We start from the raw sequence: 18,542 nt of genomic DNA, 5'->3' as shown, positions 1-18,542 counted from the left end.
CCACCAACCAGCGAGCTTCTGAATCAATAAATCGGAGCGAGCCTTGGCGCACATGAACGCAGTATTCTTCAAACCAAGAGTAACCACAAAAGATAACTAATTACAGTCATCCTGAAGGGAGTTACCAAACTCCTGGGTACCTCCCGGGTGTTTTCACACGTTGAAAGACACTGAAAAAGGGAAATAAAAGATTCGCTAACACCGACTACTGCCATTTGACGCCAAGTAGCAGGGGAAAAAAAAAATCTTACAACGCTAAGAATATGTTTAACCATAACTTCCTACGCAAGAAAAAGAAAAGCACACATGGAAATTTTGCGAGGCATTCAGGTACTCAAACAATGAAATTTCGAAAGGCGAACACGCCTGTCTAACGCGGACACTACGGCTACCTCCAACAGCAATAGAAGGCTAGGACACGTATTGTAAAATTATTACCACAGAAAAGGTGTTTTAATACACAGATGATCCATGAAAAGTGACACGTAAATAGAACTACCCAAGAGAAGGGAAAAAAAATATTTGCGAATACACTTACCACGCCTGAGGCAAGTGGGGAGAGAGACGGCCCCTTCCCAGCAGAACCGTTCTCTGCCGCGGGGCCGGGCGGCGGCGGAAGTTGGGGCTGAAAACCATCAGGTCGCTCTTGCCCGCGCCGTCCGCCACGCACAGGCTCCGGCTCTGGCGCTGCGAGTACGACCAGCTCCCCACTTCGCTGGCGCACACCAGCGTCGCCGGCCCGGGCCCGACACCACGGCCGCCCGCGGCGACCACCGCGACGCCCCGTACAGCACCACCGCCAGCACGAACACGCTCGACACTGCGCAGATGGCCACCACCAGCCACACGTTCGTCGCCGACGCCGACGCCGCGCCGCCCTCCGCCGGCCGCAGCCCCGCTCCCGACGACGACGACGACGACGAGGAGCCCGCGGCCGCCAGCGCCGCCTCGGCGCCCTCCACCAGCGACACGCTCAGCGTGGCCGTGGCCGAGCGCGCCGGCTCCCCGTGGTCCCGCACCACGATCACCAGCCTCTGCCGCGGGCCGTCCGCCTCCTCCAGCGCCCGCGCCGTGCTCACCTCGCCGCTGTACAGCCCCACGCGGAACGGGCCCTTCCCCCGCGGCTCCCACAGCTCGTAGCGCAGCCACGCGTTGTAGCCCGAGTCCGCGTCCACCGCCCGGACCTTCGCCACCACCTGCCCCGCCGGCGCCCCCCACGCCGCCCACGCCCACAGCGCCCCCGAGCCCGGACCCGACGACGACCAGCCCGACGCCCCGGGCCCCGGCCCGACGCCCGGCGCCGGCAGCAGCGCCGGCGCGTTGTCGTTCTCGTCCACCACGAAGAGCTGCACCGTGGCGTTGCCGCACAGCGGCGGCTCCCCCGCGTCCACCGCCCGCACCTCGAACTCCAGCACCTGCACCTCCTCGTAGTCCAACGGACGCAGCGCCCACACGCGCCCGCTCTCCGCGTCCACCGACACGTAGCTCGACGCCGCCCGCCACCCCCCGCCCGCCCCCGCGCCCCCGCCCACGCCCTCCGCCACCGAGTACCTCACGCGCCCGTTCCCCGCCTCGTCCGCGTCCCGCGCCCACAGCCGCGCCAGCTCCGCGCCCGCCGCGTTGTTCTCCCGCGCCAGCACCGTGTACACGGCCTGCGCGAACGCCGGCGCGTTGTCGTTCACGTCCGACACCGGCACCCGCACCCCGCGGCTGCCGCGCAGCGGCGGCGCCCGCCGTCCTCCGCCCGCACCTCCACCTCGTACTCCGACACCCGCTCCCGGTCCAGCGCCTCCCGCAGCACCAGCGAGTACGAGCCCGCGAACCTCGCCACCAGCCCGAACGGCGCCGGCGGCCACACCGCGCACCGCACCCGCCCGTTCGCCCCCGAGTCCCGGTCCGACACGCTCAGCAGCGCCACCACCGTCCCCACCGACGCGTCCTCCGGCACCGGCACCGACAGCGACGTCACCCACACCTCCGGCGCGTTGTCGTTCACGTCCACCACCTCCAGCTCCACGCTGCAGTGACCCGACAGCGGGGGCGTCCCTTTATCTTTCGCCTTAACGTGTAGGTTGTAGAAAGCTACTGTCTCAAAGTCCAGGGCGCCCGTCAGTCTGATCTCCCCGCTGTTCGTATCGATGCTGAACACATCTGAGGCCGAGGGAGGAACAAAAGTATCAATTTCGTAAATCACTTCTCCATATATTCCCAAATCCGTATCTGTTGCGCTCACCAGAGCTACCAGCGTCCCTTCTAAGGCGTTTTCGGGCAAAACAACGTTGTACACCGACTGGTTGAACTGGGGCGCGTTGTCGTTCACGTCCAGCACCGAGATCACCAGCTCCATCGTGCCCGTTAGCGACGGCCGGCCCCCGTCACTCGCCGTCAACACCAACCGGTGCACAGGCATCGTCTCGCGGTCCAGAGATTTCGCGAGCACCAGAAACAGGGATTTACTGCGCGAGTTTTCTTCCTCTACTCTGAAATGCTCGCTGGGGCTGAGTGTATAGGAGAGCTGCGCGTTGGCTCCGATGTCTGCATCCGACGCGCCCTCCAGCGGGAACCGAGAGCCGGGAGGGGAGTTCTCCGGTAAAGTGAGGTTTTTCCGGCGGCGGGGAAGAGCGGGGCGTTGTCGTTGATGTCGGTGACCTCCAGCTCCACGTGGAAGACGCGCAGCGGCCGCTCCACCAGCACCTCCAGCCGCAGGGCGCACGGCGCGCTCTTCCCGCACAGCTCCTCCCGGTCCAGCCGCGAGCTCACCACCAGCGCCCCGCTCGCCCCGCTCACCTCCACGCTCGCCCGCCGGCCCTGCGCCACCAGCCGCAGCCGCCAAGCCTCCGCCTCGCCCGCCTCCAGGCCCAGGTCCTGCGCCAGCCGGCCCACCACCGTCCCGGCCTTCGCTTCCTCCGGCACCGAGTACCGCACCTGCCCGACGCCCAACGCCCACCCCGCCTGCAGCAACAGCACCCGCACCACCGCACCCCAACACACGCCCATCGCTGCCGCCGCCGCCGCCGGCACCCGCCCGGGCCCCGCACGGCTCCCCGCCGCCGCCCAGACGCCCGCCTTAAGGGCTCCCCGGCAGGCCCGGGGCGCCGCTCCGCGCTTCGCCGCCCCGCCCGGCCATGTCCGCCGCATCCTGCCTCCCGCCGCCGCCTGTGCCGCTGACGGCAGCCGTGACAGCGGCTCGGGGAGGAGCTGCCGCCCTCCCGCGGGTTCACGGCGCCGTCGCGGCCAACAGCGGCACCTGGTGTCCGGCCGCCGCTCCTTCTGTGGGCAGCCGCCTCCTGCCGCCCTCCCGCGGCCCGCAGCGCCGCTCCGATCGAGGAAGGGCGGGCCGTGGCTCCGCCCGGTCGGCCGATAAGCTCCGCGATTTCCTTTCGGAACATTTCCCTTCGTCAAAAACGATCGTAGGTGGCTCTCTTTTCTTCTCTCCTCTCGTCTCCTCTCCTCAAGTCACTTTAATTGATATATACTTGCCAAAATATTTCCTAAAGGCCTACATTAACCCAGGAATCACTCCCGTGATGGTCTTCACTGAAAAGAGCCAGCCCCAATTCTGGTCTCTTGACTTTGTCTTCCCTACAAATTGCTGAGGAGGCATAACTCAGTTTCCTCATGTATTTCTCTCTTTGCAAAGACAGTTCAGATGTTTCCTCTACAGAAGTAGACTGTATCCTTGATCTTCCATCTATGGAAAGTATGCAGGTGTCCAGAAGACATAGATTCACATGGAATTTATTTGTGGCTAGTGTAGCAACGCTAAAAACAGGCAGAAACTGCTTACTTTTTCATGGCGTTGTGACAGCGATGTAGCTGAGCAATCCTATGCACTCTTCTTGGTTTTCATACAGTAAATAATAGAGGATATCATATGACAAAGAATATCTGTGTCTGTCCATAACAGAATGGTTTTGCCTTTCGAAGTATAGGTCCGTCCTAAACCAGCAATGCATACAAATTCCAAAAGGCTTTCAACTCCATCAGTGACTCCCTAACTCTATATGTCAGTCTAAACATAACGCACATAGCACAAATCCTCTCAGAAGAGTGAAATAGCTCAGGGAACCTGAGCTCTCTAGTAGTGTTTATGTGTCTCAGTAAAGTATTTCCTGTAAGTTTTATTCCCCACTTGTAGGTGCACAATGAATGACAAGTTCTTTCTTACCTTTTTAGGCAGGTAGGCACTCACAGTACAGCACAACAACGTGCCCATTACTGATGGAGATGAGCCGCTGCAGGATTCAGTACAGTCATCCACCCATGACATAACTGAAGGCAACACAAAAGGGTTGCACCACTCCTCTGGCAAGGTACAGTTCATCTTAAAACATGTTCCCAAGCTCCTGCCTCATCCACTGACATAAACACATTGGGGCCCCTTCTCTACACAACTACAGACACTTGCTGCTACCCCGCCACGCAGGCCAGGCAGCAACACGAAACGGATGATTTCACACGGTAGTGAGTTGCCGGTTCTACCACAGAAGCATCAACGATGCAACAGGAGGTCAAAACAAAATGAAGATACCAAATGCTAAAAAAATCCAGGTAGGTCTGTCGATAGGTCATCTTTAATTACACCTGTTGCTATTCTAACAGTTGTCTTGATTTATTTCCAGGTCTCCATTGTCAGGGCCGAGTTCAAGGATCACTGTTAACAATTTCAGGGAAGCAGGGCTGGAAAAGCAAACAGGTTTTGTCCAGCCTCTCAAATCCCTGCTGTATTGCCAGCGTTTCTGTATCCACTTCTATGAAGGTGGAAACAGAAATTAAACCTGAAGCCTCACAGCATTCTCTCGAGGTAAACCTCATCTTAAGAGACTACAAGACAGTGAACCACAGTGATGGCAAGGGGCACAAATTCTGAAATCAAGCAGTCAACGCTATTTGGCAGCACGGCTCTCGCTCACAATTACTGACACATCTCCTGAGAAAGGCAAGCTAAGCCACGCTGTCTATGGGGGAATCAGGAATTTCAAGTGTCATCACAGTTCGTATTCACATGATCGTTATAAGGCACACACACACAGCAAGACACAAAATAACAGTTTATTTTTAAAAGTATTCTCAGGAAGGGGGGGGGGGGGGGGGGGGGAAGAAAGGAAATACAAAGCCTACCACTGCAGGGTACATGGAACTAGCAGAGTCAGGAACCATAGCTGAGGTGTTTTTACAAATATATTCGCCCACCAAAAACAAGTCCTCTAGCAATACATCTTGCCTAATATAGCACTATAGCTGCATGTTTTTCACACCTACCTTGGTTCGCGCTCTTCTGCCATTAAGTACTTTGTATTAGAAAGCACATTGACTTCATACTTGGAAAGGGGCAACGTGAAATGCTTCTACTCTTTTCCATGTCCATAGTAATTCTGTAGTATTTCACGAACTAATATATGCCATGCAAGGTGAACAGAGAAGAACTGGAGTACCAACTGTGGTCACCTTGCGTGATCCTTGTTTCAGAGGAGAATGAAAAAGGGGGACAGTCTTCTGATTAAGAAAAGACTGGAAATCAGCACTTCACAGTAGCCAAAAGCAAAAAGTTCATTAAAACGGCCCTACCCGCAAGACAGGAAAATGTACACAAACGAGGACACTCCATACAAACTGAAAGGCGGCTGAAAGAGGCAACTGGAGCTGTGATTAACTACACAGATGACAGGAAAACCAAACCTGGTCACTTGAGCAAGATAATAAGGTCAACACCGCAGTCGGGCAGAGATCTTTGCCGGGAACTGTGCCATTTAATAGCTCATCAAGGGATCTCAAAAAGTCATGGAGAGTGACGTAACACAGGTTACAGGAGATATTACCCTACTGAGCAGAGCTAAAATACAGGTCTGCTGAGAAGAACCTGCGTTCTAGAAAGAGTTGATGACCCTGAAGACCTAGGTGGGAAAATGGCAAAAGATATTCCACGCAGGACACCGCAAAGCTGAGGAGATGAGGGAAAAAATGCAGCTTCAACAGAGGTTGTGACTAACTCTGAACCAACTATTTAAGGTTCTGAAATGACATCTTTGGCATAGGGAAGATAGTGACATGGATATATCAGCTCCGTTCTCAGTGCCAATCAAAAGGGTAAGACTTTTGAGACCATGGAAGAAAACTGCATTTCATCCAACTTTGCAGAGATATAAGGTTCCCCAACACTTCGAATGTTTTGTGGAGGTCCTCTCATTCTAAACACAGTAAGAAGAACAGAGGACACCAGGAAGAGTTTCAGTGGCGGCCAGCATGATGACCAAAGATTTAGAGCAGCTTCTGTTTGAGGAACATCTCCTTGTGTTAAAAAATAAAAGACTGAAAGGGAATACAACAGAGGTCTTCAAAATAGAAGTACCAGGAAGAATGACAGAGAGCAAAGACATGAAAAACTAGATTAGACAACACCACGAGAAAACCCACCCAATTTCAACATGTCCGCCTTTCAGAACGGGTTTGGACTGGATATTTCCACACATCCTTTCAATCGCAACTTATGCTCTCGTTCTCCCCACTCACGTCAGGCTTCTCTACAAAAAGATACGAGGCGCTACAGAAAACAGCAGCCTGCTCTACCACACCTCAGACTGGAAAAAGGAGTAAACGATCACGTGAAGATATTAGCATTGAGGTCATGACGCTATGGAAAATGGCTGCAGAACGGCTCCAACCAATTCCGATCCCCAGGAAGAGGAGAAAGTGGGATTAAAGAACTGCACTGGTGTAACAATTTCCAAAGGAAGAAGACACGAGGAGCACTTCAACCAGCAGCCACAGAGTAAGCACCCGCCAAGCACCCACCGCCCGCAGGCCCCGCGGGCTGAGCCCGCCTCCCACCAGCGCCTGCCCAGGCGGCGGGCCAGAACGAAGACCGCGAAGAAGGGCGGAGGGAGACCGAGAAGAAGGCGAAGGGGCGAGAGGCCAGAAAGGGAGGGCCACTGACCGTGTCCAGGAGAGCGGGCGGCTCCGGCTGCGTCTCCTTCGCCGCGGGGCCGGGCGGCGGCGGGAAGTTGGGGCTGAAAACCATCAGGTCGCTCTTGCCCGCGCCGTCCGCCACGCACAGGCTCCGGCTCTGGCGCTGCGAGTACGACCAGCTCCCCACTTCGCTGGCGCACACCAGCGTCGCCGGCCCGGGCCCCGACACCACGGCCGCCCGCGGCGACCACCGCGACGCCCCGTACAGCACCACCGCCAGCACGAACACGCTCGACACCGCGCAGATGGCCACCACCAGCCACACGTTCGTCGCCGACGACGACGCCGACGCCGCCGCCGCGCCGCCCTCCGCGCCCGCCGCCGGCCGTAGCCCCGCTCCCGACGACGACGACGACGACGACGAGCTCGCGGCCGCCAGCGCCGCCTCGGCGCCCTCCACCAGCGACACGCTCAGCGTGGCCGTGGCCGAGCGCGCCGGCTCCCCGTGGTCCCGCACCACGATCACCAGCCTCTGCCGCGGGCCGTCCGCCTCCTCCAGCGCCCGCGCCGTGCTCACCTCGCCGCTGTACAGCCCCACGCGGAACGGGCCCTTCCCCCGCGGCTCCCACAGCTCGTAGCGCAGCCACGCGTTGTAGCCCGAGTCCGCGTCCACCGCCCGGACCTTCGCCACCACCTGCCCCGCCGGCGCCCCCACGCCGCCCACGCCCACAGCGCCCCCGAGACCGGACCCGACGACGACCAGCCCGACGCCTCGGGCCCCGGCCCGACGCCCGGCGCCGGCAGCAGCGCCGGCGCGTTGTCGTTCTCGTCCACCACGAAGAGCTGCACCGTGGCGTTGCCGCACAGCGGCGGCTCCCCCGCGTCCACCGCCCGCACCTCGAACTCCAGCACCTGCACCTCCTCGTAGTCCAACGGACGCAGCGCCCACACGCGCCCGCTCTCCGCGTCCACCGACACGTAGCTCGACGCCGCCCGCCACCCCCGCCCGCCCCCGCGCCCCCGCCCACGCCCTCCGCCACCGAGTACCTCACGCGCCCGTTCCCCGCCTCGTCCGCGTCCGCGCCCACAGCCGCGCCAGCTCCGCGCCCGCCGCGTTGTTCTCCCGCGCCAGCACCGTGTACACGGCCTGCGCGAACGCCGGCGCGTTGTCGTTCACGTCCGACACCGGCACCCGCACCCCGCGGCTGCCGCGCAGCGGCGGCGCCCCGCCGTCCTCCGCCCGCACCTCCACCTCGTACTCCGACACCCGCTCCCGGTCCAGCGCCTCCCGCAGCACCAGCGAGTACGAGCCCGCGAACCTCGCCACCAGCCCGAACGGCGCCGGCGGCCACACCGCGCACCGCACCCGCCCGTTCGCCCCCGAGTCCCGGTCCGACACGCTCAGCAGCGCCACCACCGTCCCCACCGACGCGTCCTCCGGCACCGGCACCGACAGCGACGTCACCCACACCTCCGGCGCGTTGTCGTTCACGTCCACCACCTCCACCACCACCTTGCAGTGACCCGACAGCGGTGGGTTGCCCTGATCCGCTGCATCCACTTGCAGGCGATAGAGACCAACGACCTCAAAGTCTAAGTCACCCCTAAGACGGATCTCTCCGCTGTTTCTGTCGAGCTCGAAAACGTCCCCTCCATCCTGCGGGAACACCTTCTGGAGAGAATACGAGATATTCCTGTTCGTCCCCTCATCCAGATCCGTGGCGTTTAGTCTGATCACTAAAGTGCCGCGTTCCGTATTTTCCGGCAGCTGCACTTTATACACCGACTGGTTGAACTGGGGCGCGTTGTCGTTGGCGTCCAGCACCGAGATCACCAGCTCCATCGTGCCCGTCAGCGACGGCCGGCCCCCGTCACTCGCCGTCAACACCAACCGGTGCACAGGCATCGTCTCGCGGTCCAGAGATTTCGCGAGCACCAGGAATAAGGACTCGTCGTCTTCCTCGGTTTTCCGCAGATCCAGAGAGAAGTGGTCGCTGGGGCTGAGTGTATAGGAGAGCTGCGCGTTGGCTCCGATGTCTGCATCCGACGCGCCCTCCAGCGGGAACCGAGAGCCCGGCAGCGTGGTGAATTCCGCGATGCTGAGGTTTTTCCGGGCGGCGGGGAAGAGCGGGGCGTTGTCGTTGATGTCGGTGACCTCCAGCTCCACGTGGAAGACGCGCAGCGGCCGCTCCACCAGCACCTCCAGCCGCAGGGCGCACGGCGCGCTCTTCCCGCACAGCTCCTCCCGGTCCAGCCGCGAGCTCACCACCAGCGCCCCGCTCGCCCCGCTCACCTCCACGCTCGCCCGCCGGCCCTGCGCCACCAGCCGCAGCCGCCAAGCCTCCGCCTCGCCCGCCTCCAGGCCCAGGTCCTGCGCCAGCCGGCCCACCACCGTCCCGGCCTTCGCTTCCTCCGGCACCGAGTACCGCACCTGCCCGACGCCCAACGCCCACCCCGCCTGCAGCAACAGCACCCGCACCACCGCACCCCAACACACGCCCATCGCTGCCGCCGCCACCGCCGCCGCCGCCGGCACCCGCCCGGGCCCCGCACGGCTCCCCGCCGCCGCCCGGACGCACCGCCTCTCCTGCCCGCCCCGCGCCGCCCCCCCGCGCTCACAGCCGGGCTCTCCGCCGCACCGGCGCGGAGCCGCCTCGCCGCTCCGCCGCCGTTTCTGAGCCTGCAGCGACACCCTGTGCTGCTCCGCCGCCTCACACGCTCCCCACCAGCGCCCGCGCCGCTCATCTCCTCTCTCCTCTCTCCCTGCCCTTCGCCTCTTCCTTTCGCTTCTTTCTTGTCCTCTTTTTTTCCCCCGCTCCTTACTTCTTTCTTCCTCGCGTGCTAGTCTTTGCTTGCACAGATTCCTTTCCTTCCTCTTCCTCTGTCTTTCTTCTTTTCTCTATCTTCCTTCCTTCAGTGCTCCTCTTTGTGCGTTTCTTTCTTCCGTTCTCTTTCCTACTTTCTTTTCTTTTCTTTCCTTTCTACTATCTTCTCTTTCCTCCGTCTCCTTCCTCTTTCTTTTGTTCTGTCTCCTTTTTCGCTTCCTTCTTCTTTGCGATCTTGCCCTGCACCGCCCTCTTCTTGCCTCCCCTTTTGCTGCTCCTTCCCTGCTTCTCTCTTCTTTACTCCCGCTCGCAGCTCGTCGCTCGCCTCCGGCGACGCGGCGGACACCCTCACACACGGAGCCATCAGCGCTAATTGCGGGCCATCAGCGCCGGAGCGCGGTACTCTAACCAAGCCGGAGGCTCTTAGCGATCAGCTCCCTTCAGCGTCTAGTAAGGTCGGTGCACGCTGGTAATCTCCTCTACGATTTCGGTCTTTCGCGCCTTTGTCATCTTCCTTTCTTCCTTAATTACTTCCTTGCTTCATTCCTTCCTACCTTTTTTCTTCCTTCCTTCCTTTCTTTCTCTTCCTCTCTTTCCTTCTTTCTTTCCTCCTTCTCTCCCTCACCACCTTTCTGTGAACAGTGAGAGCGTCGGTGCAGTGTACTAAACTCATTTATCATCTCTTCCTTTCTCGGTCTTCTTTTTTTCTATTGCTTGCTTCGTTCTTGTTTGCTTATCTTTCCATCCATTGTTCCTTCCTTCTTTCCTTCTCTTCTTTCCCCTCTTTCTTCTCGTCTTCTCTTCTCTGTCCTCCTCCCTCCTTCGCTTTTTCTTCCCTCTTTGCCTCTTCCTTGTCTCCTTTACCAACAGCTTGTCTAGATGACTACACCGCTCTCACCATGGGGCACGGACATGCCCTGGGGCAAGAGCTCTTTCCTCTTCCTCAACACTTTTCACCAAGCCTTGCACATCCTCCTGAAGTACCGACCTCAGCTCCATTCAGCAGGAAGAGAGAACGTTGGTGCATGCTAGTAATCCCCTCTATCATCTCCTCCTTCCTTCCTTCCTTGCTCTTCCTTCTTTCTTTATTCCTTACTTGCTTTCTCCTTACATACAGTCCTTCCTTTCCTTCTTCCTTCCTCGTTCTTGCCTTCTTTCTTTCTCTTTCATCTTTCTTTTCTCTCTCTGCCTTTTTCTTTTTTGCCTCGCCCTGCCCTATCCTTGCCTCCTCTTCTCTTCTCCTTCCATACTTGCTGCTTCTTTTCTTTTTCGCCTTTACCAGAATATTTCCTACATGTCTGCACCATGTTTGACAAGAAGCACGGGCATGCCCTTTGGCAAGAGCTCGCATTCCTCTTCCCTTCCACCTTCCATCCCTCCGGACAGGGAACAACCTTCCTGCTTTCCTCCACTCTCTGCAAGACAGACAGACTGCCCCTCCACCTCTCCTTTCCTTCTGGAAGAAGAAAACACTCTTCACCCTCCAGCACTCTCAAGGACCCAGCAAGTAACAGAGCAAGGCCCATTATCGAGACCACCTGAGGAACTTCAACATGCATAAGTCTACGGTCGCATCCAGAGAGTGGTGCTCAACGGCTCAATGTCGCGATGGAGATCAGTGACGAGTGACCAGTACTGTTTCATATCTTCAATAACAACATAGACAGTGGGATCGAGCGAACCCTCAGCAAATTTGCAGGTGACACCAAGCTGAGTGGTGCGGTTGACATGCCTGAGGGACGGGATGCCATTCAGAGCAACCTGCCCAAGCTTGAGAAGTGGGCCCATGTGAACGTCATGAGGTTCAACAAGGTCAAGTGCAAGGTCCTGCACGTGGGTCGGGGCAACCCCCGGTATCAATACAGGCTGGGGCATGAAGGGATTGAGAGCAGCCCTCCCGAGAAGGACTTGGGGGTACTGGTGGAGGAAAAAGTGGGCAAGAGCCAGCAATGTGCACTCACAGCTCAGAAAGCCAACCGTATCCTCACCAGCATCAGAAGAAGCGTGGCCAGCAGGCTGAGGGAGGGGATTCTGCCCCTCTACTCCGCTCTGGTGAGACCCCACCTGCAGTACTGCATCCAGCTCTGGGGTCCTCAGCACAGGAAAGACATGCACCCGTTGGAGCGCGTCCAGAGGAGGGCCACAAAAATGATCAGAGGGATGGAACACCTCTCCTAGGAGGAAAGGCTGAGAGACTTGGGGTTGTTTAGCCTGGAGAAGAGAAGGCTCTGGGGAGACCTCTTTGGGGCCTTTCAATACTTCAAGGGGGCTTCTAAGAAAGATGGGGACAGACGTTTTAGCAGGGCCTGTTGCGATAGGATAAGGGGTAATGGTTTTCAACTACAAGAGGGTAGATTCTGACTAGATATAAGGATCAAAGTTTTTATGATGAGGGCAGTGAAACACTGGAACAGGTCGCCCGGAGAGGTGGTCGATGCCCCATCCCTGGAAACCTTCAAGGTCAGGCTGGACAGGGCTCTGAGCAACCTGGTCCTCTTGAAGATATCCCTGCTCATTGCAGGGGGGTTGCACTAGATGACCTTTAGGGTCCCTTCCAACCAAAACAATTCTATGATTCTGTGACGTTGTGATATGACAATGAATATCTCTGCTACATCCAAAAAGAATCCACCACCTTCTGAAAAACAAGACCAAGCCCCACATACTTGGATGTCTCATGAAAGCAGGCTCCAAACAGTCCAAACAACCCAGGCGAGTCTTCCATTCAGGAACTCAAACCCATCACAGCCCAGCACGACAATCCTCCACGAAGGCCGAAAAAGCATGGGGCAACCACAGCTCCCAAACACTGCTCTTGTACCTCGATGAAGAGCTATTCTTCCTGACTCATTTTCCACCTGCATGATGAATGGCAAGCTCTTGCTTCTCCTTTCAGGTAGGCATGCACTGCCAGAACAATGCACCAAGAACCTCCGTACCCAGGGACTTCAGTCCCCACAAAATACCTCTCACTCATTAGCATCATCCACCCCTCACACACCCAAACAAAGGCCACAAAGGTAACACCACGGGTTTTTTCATGAGAACATTCCCTGGATTCCCAACACATCCACTCCGACAAACGCATTGGGGTCCCTCCTCCATCCGTGCTGCTGCCGCCTGCTCACCCTGTGCCTGGAAGCAGCAGGAAAGGAACAAAAACAGGCAGTGATGCTTTGCTGCTCCAAACCTACAGGCATGACAATTCAGGCAACAGTCCGTCGATCCAACATGAAGATACCATGACTAAACAGCAACCAAAGTACAGCTGTCTCTCAAACTCATTCTCTTCAGATATGAGCAACTTACCTGTAGAATCACTGCTTGCTTCTTCAGAAAAAGCAACATTTTCAGGGTGGGGAATTGGTTCTAAGGGACATTTTCCCTTAACGTTATCAGCTCATACTGGTGAAGCTGGACAGAAAAAAAAGACTCTTGTTCTCCAAAAGCCTTGAAATCCCTGGACAGTGCGCAGTGCTCCCTTATGCGCTTCTATCACAGGGGAAGCAGGAGCAACGCCTGAAAGCTAAGGACATTCTCTCAACATCAGCCTCAGCTCAGGAGACTGGAAAAGCCTCCCCCACACTCATGGCCAACTGCCTGAAACTCTGCCACCCGACAGCAGCTGCCAAAATTCAGCAGTCTGCAGCTCATCCACCGTTACCAACACATTGCCAATGTGAGAGAAGAACAAACAAAAGCGTGGGAGGTCTTGATAGAAGATCCTTTTTCTTCTTGGAGAAGAAAACCAAAGGATCCCATTCCACTGTATTGAAACCCAAGCTTTGCCAACATCTTGAATACAGAGAGCACTTCTTCATTCCCTAGCAAGACTAAGACCAGAGAAATGACCGAGGAGAGGTTCAGTGAAGGCTCCATACCAAGAACCTCCATACCCACGGGCATTAGTCCTCACGGAATACCTCTCACTCATTAGCATCATCCACCTGCCAAAAGCCATGAAGGAAACACCACGGCACTTTCACTGAGAACATCCCCTCGACTCCCAACACATCCACACCGAGAAATGCAGTAGGGTCCCTCCTCCATCCGTGCTTGCTGTCACTGCCTCACACTGTGCCTGGAAGCAGCAAGAAAGGAATGAGAGCAGGCAGTGGTGCTTTGCTGCTCTCATAGAATCACAGAATCATGCAATATTGCAAGTTGGAAGGGACCCATAAGGATCATCGAGTCCAACTCCCAATCCAGGCAACATTCCATCTTTCCAACATGAAGATACCACAACTAAGCAGGAAGAAAAGTACAGCTGTCTCTCAAATGCATCTGCTTTAGGTATGAGCGACTTCCCTCTAGCATCACTGCTTGCTTCTTCAGAAAAAGCAAACATTTTCAGGGGTGGGAATTGGTTCTAAGGGACATTTTCCCTTAACGTTATCAGAGATTTCTGGGAAGATGAACAGAAAAAAATGACCCACGTTCGGCAAAAAGCCTTGAAATCCCTGGACAGTGCGCAGTGCTCCCTTATGCGCTTCTATCACGGGGGAAGCAGGAGCAACGCCTGAAAGCTAAGGACATTCTCTCAACATCAGCCTCAGCTCAGGAGACTGGAAAAGCCATCCCCCACGCTCATGGCCAACTGCCTGAAACTCTGCCACCCGACAGCAGCTGCCAAAATTCAGCAGTCTGCATCTCATCCACTGTTACCAACACACTGCCAATGTGAGAGAAGGAAAAACAAAAAAAGATGGAAGTTTCTGGTAAGAGGAGAGAAGAAAACCAAAGGATCCCATTCCCCTGTATTGAAACGCAAGGCTTGCCAACTTCTTGAATAGGGAGAGCACTTCTTCCATTCCCTAGCAAGACTAAGAGCAGAGACATAACCAAGGAGAGGGTTCAGAGAAGGCTGGCCAATTTTGATTGACATTTGGAAAAGCTTCTGTTGGACCAACACCATTCCCCGTCAAAAACAAGTGATCAAAGGTGTCTATGGCAGATGTCTTCACATCTGGCAGGAAGACCACAGAGAACACTGAGGCGCAAGGATATGCAGTACTTCAGGAGGTCCTGAGACAATCCCAGGCGAGCAACCCTGTGCGCCGGGCGTCTTCCTGACGTTTTCTACTGGAATCCTCTATCCCAAGCCCTGGGAAATGAGATCTCCAGCTAAGTAGACATTCTGCAGTTCTTCACCAATGACATAGTCCATGACGCATAGCATCTCCATTTCGCCAGGGAAGACTCTTCCCAACTCAAAGTCACCCTCCCCGTGATCGATGCCCCAAGCCCCACTCCATGCCACTCGGAGGATCGCTGCCACAGTACCCAGACATTTCTGCACCACAACAGCATGCCCCGGCAATAAAACCTGCTCTGAGCATGACCCAGGCCTTCGCACATCCTCACCTTCCCTCACGACTTGCACAAAGAACAGATGGAGGGACGCAAAGCCACAGAGTGTCTGGTGGGCTCTTCCCAGTTGCATGAACTCCACCCTGCATGTTTTGTGCCTTATCAGTAACCTCAGACGGAAACACCACAGAGCTGCACATCAGAGTTCTGAAAGATTCTGTGATTAGAGTTGTGACAGCTCTGATCCCAGTCCACACGGATTTTATTCTTTGAGAGAACCACACCAAATGCTGAAGCGCAAGAACACTCACCATATCAACTGGGTGGGAGAAATCGGTACCACAGAAAACCAGAGCTGGGCTGCTGTGCAGGAGTTGGCCTGTACTTGCACATGTCTCAGTTAAGCATGACAAGGGGACACACCACCTCTACCGAGGCCATCTGTGCAAGTGCACAAGTACAGGGCATCAAGCACACAAAGATTACGCCCACCCCCTCATCACATCCGCTTACAAATCCCGCCTGACGAGGAGCAAGGAACCATCATGGCAACATCAACGGATGGGGAAGCTACTATGGATGCCCACCACTACACAAGGACAGCACATTGAAGCACTACCCTCCCACAACACCTTTCTCAAAACAAGCGGGAAATGGTTCATCAGACAACGTTCACCAGTCTGCCTCTCATCTCCTCTTACCAACCACATTGCCTACGGCAATCGGGCAGCAGCACAAACGACTCTCTCTGGTGGGAGATCTTCATAACCTCAAAGGACACTGTGGGCATTTCAATACCATGTGACTATCTCAAGATCCAGAAGGCCTCCAACTCCAGACCCTTGCAGCATGGCAAAGGATCCTGCGAAAGAACACTCTGTGCCCATCCTGCCTCAGGCTTTCCTCTAGGCATCCGTCATTCCCCAGTCTGCAACATGCGTTCTCAAGACAAGCACATCATCTCCCATTCTTGTCTGAAGACATGGCCCATGGTCTTCTCAAGCATTTCCACTTCCCTCAGACAAGCTCAAGGTCACCCTGCACATCAGCAGATGCCCAGGCCCTACTCAGTGCCACTGCTACATTCACCTCCATGAACATGCCACACTTTCCTTTCAGTCTGGCTTTTGTGGACCCTTCCATCAATGAGAGCACCACAGAAAAACATGCAGGTGGTATCGCATACACGGTGTCCAGCACACCCTCCGCAGCTTACCTTTCATATCTTGTACTGCTTCAGCAGTCTCGGTGGACATCTTACACACCTGGGACCAATACTATTTCCAAAGAGCATCATAGAATCATTTATGTTGGAAAAGACCCTTGAGACCGTCGAGTCCAACCATTAACCCAACACTACCAAGTCCACGACTAAACCATGTCCTGAAGCACTATGTCTTTTAAATACCTCCAGGGATGGTGACTCAACCACTTCCCTCGGCAGCCTGGTCCAATGCCTGACAACCCTTTCGGTGAAGAAATTTTACCTCATATCTACTCTAAACCTCCCCTGGCGCAACTTGAGGCCATTTCCTCTCGTCCTGTCACTTGCAACAACCTATCACAAACAACCCCCGTTCCCTCAGCTGCTCCTCATAAGTCTTGTTCTCTAGACCCTCCACCAGCTTCGTTGCTCTTCTTTCAACACCCTCCAGCACCTCCATGTCTTTCTTGTAGTGAGGGCCCAAAACTGAACACAGTATTCGAGGTGCGGCCTCACCAGTGCCGAGTACAAAGGCATGATCACTTCCCTAGTCCTGCTGGCCACACTATTTCTCATAAGCCAGGATGCTGTTGGCCCTTGGCCACCTGGGCACACTGCCGGCCCATATTCAGCCGGCTGGCAACCAACACCCCCAGGTCCTTTTCCTCCGGGCAGCTTTCCAGCCACTCTTCCCCAAGCCTATAGTGTTGCCTGGGTTCTTGTGACCAAGTGAGGACTTCCTTGTTGTTGAATCTCACACAATTGGCCTCGGCACATCGATCCAGCCTGTCCACACCCCTCTGCAGAGCCTTCCTACCCTCAAGCAGATCAACACTCCTGCCCAACTTGGTGTCGTCTGCAAACCTACTGAGCATGCACGCGATCCCCTCATCCACATCACTGATAAAGATATTAAACAGAACGGCCCCAATACTGAGCCCTGGGGAACACCACTGGTGACCGGCCACCAACTGCATTTAACTCCGTTCACCACAACTCTTTGGGCCCGGCCAGACAGCCAGTTTTTACCCGGCGAACAGTACACCCGTCCAAGCCATCAGCAGCCACTTTCTCCAGGAGAATGCTGTGGGAAACGGTGTCAAAGGTTTTACTAAAGCCCAGGTAAACAACATCCACAGCCTTTCCCTCATCCACTAAGCCAGTCATCTTGTCAGAGAAGGAGATCAGGTTAGTCAAGCAGGACCTGCCTTCCATAAATCCATGATGTCGGGACAGCTCTAAGGGCAACATGGCTTCACTAAGGGCAAATCGTGCCTGATAAATTTGGTGGCCGCCTACGACGGGGTTACAGCATTGGTGGATAAGGGAAGATGCCTGACATCATCTACCTGGACTTGTGCAAAGCATTTGATACTGTCCCGCACAACATCCTTGTCTCTACAAGGGAGAGACATGGATTTGACAGGTGGACCATTTGGTGGATAAGGAATTGGCTGGATAGTCACACTCAAAGAGTTGTGGTCAACGGCTCGATGTCCGGGCAAAGACCAGTGACGAGTGGTATCCCTCAGGGGTCCGTATCGGGACCAGTATTATTTAACAACTTTGTGGGGACATGGGGGATTGAGTGCACCCTCAGCAAGTTTGTGGATGGCACCAAGCTGAGTGGTGTGGTTGACCCTCTAGCAGGAAGGGATGCCATCCAGAGGGACCTTGACAGGCTAGAGAGGTGGGCCCATGCAAACCTCATGAAGTTCAACAAGGCCAAGTGCAGGGTGCTGCACCTGGGTTGGGGCAATCCCAAACATGGATACCAGCTGGGCGATGAGTGGATTGAGAGCAGCCCTGCCACGAAGGACTTGGGGCTATTGGTGAACGAAAAACTGAATACGAGCCGGCAATGTGTGCTCAAAGCCCAGAAAGCCAATCGTCTCCTGGGCTGCATCAAAAGAAGTGTGGCTAGCAGGTCAAAGGAGGTGATTCTCCCCCTCTACTCCACTCTTGTGACACCCCACATGCAGTACTGTGTTCAGCGCTGGGGCCCCCACCATAAGAAAGACATGGACCTGCTCAAGCGGGTCCAGAGGAGGGCCACAAAGATCATCAGAGGGCTGGAGCACCTCCCCGATGAGGACAGGCTGAGACACTTGGGGTTCTTTAGCCTAGAGAAGAGAAGGCTCCAGGCAGACCTTACAGCGGCCTTCCACTACTTAAAGGGGGCCTACAGGAAAGATGGGGAGGGACTCTTTATCAGGGAGTGTAGCGATAGGACAAGGGGAAACGGTTTTAAACTGAAAGAGGGTGGATTCAGATGAGATATTAGGAAGAAATTCTCT

At 55.9% G+C, this 18,542-nt stretch overlaps 2 protein-coding genes across 2 annotated transcripts in view; both read right to left on the bottom strand.

Annotated features, from left to right (window-relative positions):
• LOC127021790 (protocadherin alpha-6-like) overlaps positions 1-12,517 on the bottom strand; it is a 100,087-nt gene extending 87,570 nt beyond the window's left edge. The window contains 6 exon segments of the mRNA XM_050905029.1: positions 6,935-7,635; positions 7,638-7,935; positions 7,938-7,987; positions 7,990-9,377; positions 11,190-11,212; positions 12,491-12,517. Of these exon segments, the coding sequence (XP_050760986.1) occupies positions 6,935-7,635; positions 7,638-7,935; positions 7,938-7,987; positions 7,990-9,377; positions 11,190-11,212; positions 12,491-12,517 (2,487 nt within the window).
• On the bottom strand, positions 535-5,285 carry LOC127021896 (protocadherin alpha-2-like). Its single transcript, XM_050905226.1, is given in 6 exon segments — positions 535-755; positions 758-1,729; positions 1,732-2,610; positions 2,613-2,964; positions 4,358-4,478; positions 5,263-5,285. Coding segments are annotated over 6 exon segments (2,568 nt in total).
• Positions 12,518-18,542: the final 6,025 nt, after the last annotated feature.

This window comes from Gymnogyps californianus, chromosome 14 (genome assembly GCF_018139145.2).
Source record: "Gymnogyps californianus isolate 813 chromosome 14, ASM1813914v2, whole genome shotgun sequence".
In the NCBI taxonomy this organism is placed as follows: Eukaryota; Metazoa; Chordata; class Aves; order Accipitriformes; family Cathartidae; genus Gymnogyps; species Gymnogyps californianus.
This window is presented reverse-complemented; position numbering and strand designations above follow the sequence as displayed.